This window comes from Cyprinodon variegatus, unplaced genomic scaffold, assembly GCF_000732505.1.
Source record: "Cyprinodon variegatus isolate N-32 unplaced genomic scaffold, C_variegatus-1.0 Scaffold100, whole genome shotgun sequence".
In the NCBI taxonomy this organism is placed as follows: Eukaryota; Metazoa; Chordata; class Actinopteri; order Cyprinodontiformes; family Cyprinodontidae; genus Cyprinodon; species Cyprinodon variegatus.
The window spans coordinates 31,808-36,533 of NW_015150553.1; the positions used below are offsets into that span (position 1 = coordinate 31,808).

The window sequence follows — 4,726 nt, forward strand, 5'->3', positions numbered from 1 at the left end:
TAATGATAAAAAGTAAAAAAAAAAAAAAAAAAAGTACTTAGATTATTCATTGTTATTTCTTGAATACATTTTGAGAAATGTAATAAATAAATGTTTGTTTTATTCAATTTAATTCAGTTTATTTATATAGTTCCAAGTCATCTCTAGGCACTGTACAGGGACAATTCAACCATATCATACAGTCAAAGTGATTCAAAGTTTTCTATCTAAGGAAAACCAGTTGATTGCATTGACTCATTTACTTGAAGGCAATCCCTCAAACCAAGCATGCTTGTAGCGACAGTGGAGAGGAAAAACTCAATTTTAACAGCAATAAACCTACAGCACAACCAGGCTCAGCGTTATGAATATAAATAACGCATATAAAAATGATCCTTATATTTATTTCTCCTTTAACCTCAGTCACCCTAATGTTTACAATGTTTAGACAATGGCATGCAATAAACAAGCTGAAACTGACTAGTGTTTCCATTATTTTGTTTACACAATGTGTAGTGACTAAAGATGTATATACATTAAGAATTGAAATAAAAAGAAATTAAAATTAAGTTTTTTAACATCCCTAACAAAAAAAAAAAGAAAATTGGTCAGGATCAGATTCAGGAACCTAGAATCTCTCATGCTAGCCCTAGTTTGGATCAATCAACATAATCTAGCATAATGTAGTAATGTGAAAGAGGCTAGGGAACCAAAGGCAAATCTTGATACTGCCTGTTTGAAGTCAGAGTGTGACAGAGCCTTTTAGTATTTAAAAATCAATAATGTCCAAAACATTTATTCAATATTGTAAAGACTGTTTTATTGCACTATTTTCCATAATACCCATTCAAGCATCCAACCGAATTAATCTACTTTTGTTTTGTTAATGATTGAATCTATCATCCAAACTGTTGATTAATTTGTCCTTTGTGGGTAACTGCATTTGATATAGTTCTAAACTTTTTTCTTTTGTTTCCCAGCAGTGGGACAAATGTAGGACAAAACAACATCAATCATATTCTTTATTATAGGAAGCTGTGGATGGAGGCTGTGTGGCAGGCTGTGGGCAACAGTCATCTCCCAGGCATCCACCATTCGGACATTCACCCCTTTGAATACTGCTCTGAGAATCTTGTCACGCTGTAGGGAATACCAGTCACTGTTGGTCAGTGTCTCATAGAGATTTGGTGTTTTGGGATTGGCTGTCCTGATGATCACCAGTGTCCCCGGAGCTCTGGTCAACAGTTGCACCACTGCCCTCCTTATATTTAGCAGACGTCGGATGTAGACCTCAACAGGGAAAGTGCTGAAGTGAGACCAGATGCCAATAACTATAACAGTGTTGGTGCCTCCAACCATACCTTTCAACTCATTGGCAATAAAACGTGTCTGACTGATCATTAAATTCGTAAAACGAATAGGAGGACCATGGCAGCGGAATGTAACCATGATTTTGTTTTTATAATCCAAGGCTAGAAAAGGTCCTGTTTGCTGTGGACTTTTCAAGTCAAACTTCTTCAGATCTAAAAGTTTTACAGAAAAAAAAATTAGAAATGAACATAAAACATAAATGTTACTGGACATTTCTCCTGGGCATTTACCTGGGGTTCTTGTGATTAAATATTCAAACCACTGTCTGATAGTGGAGTCTCCATACAGGTGAACCATCTTCCCTTTCAGACAGCTGCTAATAGCTGTGCCATTGTTAAACTGATTTACAGTGGTGCCATCCAGTGCTCGCCATACACCTTTGTAGTAATAACCAGCAGGTTTGGTCTTCATGATTTCATTAGTTTGACCTGGAAGAGAAGAAGATAAGTTATCGTTCGTTCGTTCGTTCCTTCGTTCCTTCGTTCCTTCGTTCCTTCCTTCCTTCCTTCCTTCCTTCCTTCCTTCCTTCCTTCCTTCCAGATATTAAAAAGTATTTTATAGCCTCTAATAGGTAGAAAGAAAATCTAACCTTTTAGTGACGGCAAAATGTTGATGCTTGCAGGTCCTGATGGTGGAACAAAGACTTTCATGTTGATACCTCTTTAAAAAAAGCCAAAGCAGAGAAAATTTTAGTTGCAATGGAATATAACATCAGATGACATCCAGATTGTCATGTGTTCAGCATAAAAGTCATTTTTCTATTTCCGTAATTGATTCAGCCATCTGTATGTTTCTGATTAAGACTTTCACTTGTCCCTGGTAGTTTTACAGTAACCCCCACTATTGAGGGGCAGTGTGATTTCTTGGAAATTGGCACTTCAAATCACTTGAAAGTCTTTGGAAGATTTACCTACAACTTATTGGGGATCTAACAATACATAGATCTATAAAATCACACTGAATAAATTACTTATCTATAAAACGTAAGGTTCACTAACTGAAATGAGTAAAAACATTGAACACTTGTTCTGTTTTATTTTTAAATTCCCCTGAAATAAAGGAAGAGAAGAAAGAAAGTGAGAGAGCTGGGGTAAAACTTTGGAAAAGGGCGAGAAGGGAGTAAAAACAGAGGATAGAAAGAAACATAAAAACACATGAAGATGATAACAGAGTCAATGACTTCCATAAGTCAGTTAGTGCTAACAGCTGGGCTTGGCATTAAATGACCCCAGTCCAGAAAGAGAAAAAAAAAATACAAAGATATTACAATTTGTGTATCTGTACAGCCTAGGAAATGAAAGTAATCATGTAGTAGCCTACAATGTTCTACTCTTTTAGCTTAGCAGACTCTACATTATTGCACTGCCAAAACCAGTCACCGCTTCTATAGCTCAGAAAATCCCTTGTTGCAGTCACACGGCGCTGCCACAACAGTCCATACCAGAAGTTCCTGATTTTTCTTTTTTGTTTCATATTTTTCTTTTTCAAATCTTATTCCTTGACAGTTTGAGAACATCAAATGTACATGACACACAGAGAGAGTTTGAAATATATATTTTAATCATCATTAAATGATTGTGGTATAGTCTCTTAAATATCATAGACCTTGAAAGCAGCTGATTAAGGCGTGTAGCATGATTGTTTGCCATAAACAGCCTGAGAAGGATTCTAGTGTCAGAAAGTAGAGAGAAGCTGGTGCCGGTGGAGCAAGTGTCCAGGTTCTTATCACAGAGCTAGTCACAGGAGATGCTATCAGGAGGGATGCTGCTGGCTCTAGGACCAGGAGGCAATGTGCAACTTGAAGCACAATAGATCAGGACATTTCTTGTTTCACCCTCACAGAACAAATGCAATGTGTTGGGAAGCAAGGCTGGTTGATCTGTAGGGTCTGTCACTCGAAGCAGGGCCCAGAAGCAGGCTTTGGACGTATCCTGGCTGTGTGGTTGAAAGTTTATATCTTCTCTGGGGGAGAAGATGTGCAACAACAGGAATCAATTCTGAGAGAAGTGTTGACCAGCTTCGATCCCAACAACTGGTATTGTTTGGTATTCCTCCCCCTCGTAGCTTTGCATCAGCTGCTTTCTGCTCTGCCGACAGACATACTCAAAGAGAGTGATTACGTCAATGCCTGTTAACTGATCTTACTGGTGGTCTGATCCTATGTGAGGATATTTAGGGGAAAATAACTAAAGCAGTCATTAGTTACCACCAGGGATAAAAAGCTTTTTTCTTGACTTTAGGTACAGCAGATGTTGGCTTAGCATCAACACAGTCTTGATTTCTTTGTATTTATCAGAACTTTAATGGAAAAAAATTAAGATGCTAAATAAAAAAAAATACAGAATAGAGTCTATCTACAGAGAGCACTCAGGGGTCAATTGCATTAAAAAAATTTGATTAAATATATAACATATATGAATCAACCTAATGTTAAAAAAGACGACCAAAAGAAGATTAAGAATTCTGAAAATGTAACTACATTTCCATGAGGACTTCTGGTATGGACTGCATATATGACAGCGCCCTATGACTGGTCCCTCTCGGTCGGAGTGTTTTTGTAGTTACATATCTCAAAATATTTTAATCTATTGTGAATTTTTTATTGCAAAGTATAAAGTATACACTTAACATTACACTTACTTTTGAAAGAGCAGCTCTTCACTAGGTTCTATTTTTTTTTTGAAACCTCCTTTGGAATGGGTGATTCTGTTGGCACAGCTCAATTTCTTTGGTTTGTAGCAGAACCAGGGCTCCCCTGTGTAGATGTCAGTGTAGTTGCACAGCTTCTGTTTGGGAGCCTCAAGGCACACATTGCAACTAACAGTTTCGGTTGTGGAGCCTGAGCGAAATGTGCTTTTAAAGTAAATTCTGTCAGGCTGCTCTTGTGTCAGTTTTTCCAAAACCGTGACTGCCTCACTGGGATGATCAAGGGTCACCTTTTGGAATAACAACAACAACAACAAAAAAATAAATGTATTAAGACAATTGAAATATGATTTTGCATCTTAGAATATTGTCCAATCAAAACTTGTCACCTGACATGCGTTCTAATGTTGGTTAATGTGCCCAATGTATACAGATGCTGGTCATATAATTAGAATATAAGGGCCTTGTCACACCTTGGCGATCTAGAAATCATATGCCTGACTTCCCAGAATCTCCTAAAATGCTGGCTTATGGTGAGCTTTTGATGTAGCTTTGTGCGTATACATAGAGTATTCATAAAGAGTCCAGAACTTATGTCCAACGACAGCCTAACTTATGCATGATGCACGCCAGTGTAATGCACATGAAATGATACACAAGCATTATATCATCGTTATTACGAAGCATCAGTTAAAGCTGCTCCCCTCAGGCACATCAGAGCTTCTGAGGG

The 4,726-nt window shown here is 37.6% G+C and overlaps 1 protein-coding gene across 3 annotated transcripts in view; it reads right to left on the minus strand.

The window, feature by feature from the left end:
* Positions 1-137: 137 nt before the first annotated feature.
* The window catches only part of LOC107084434 (NXPE family member 3-like), an 18,450-nt gene continuing 13,861 nt past the window's right edge, over positions 138-4,726 (minus strand). For all 3 annotated transcript variants that reach the window (XM_015374271.1, XM_015374272.1, XM_015374270.1), the window contains 4 exons: positions 3,991-4,286; positions 1,940-2,010; positions 1,581-1,778; positions 138-1,502 (listed from right to left, as the gene is read on the minus strand). In XM_015374271.1, coding sequence (XP_015229757.1) covers positions 934-1,502; positions 1,581-1,778; positions 1,940-2,010; positions 3,991-4,286 — 1,134 coding nt within the window. In that variant the 3' untranslated portion in view covers positions 138-933. The remainder of the gene's footprint in view (positions 1,503-1,580; positions 1,779-1,939; positions 2,011-3,990; positions 4,287-4,726) is intronic.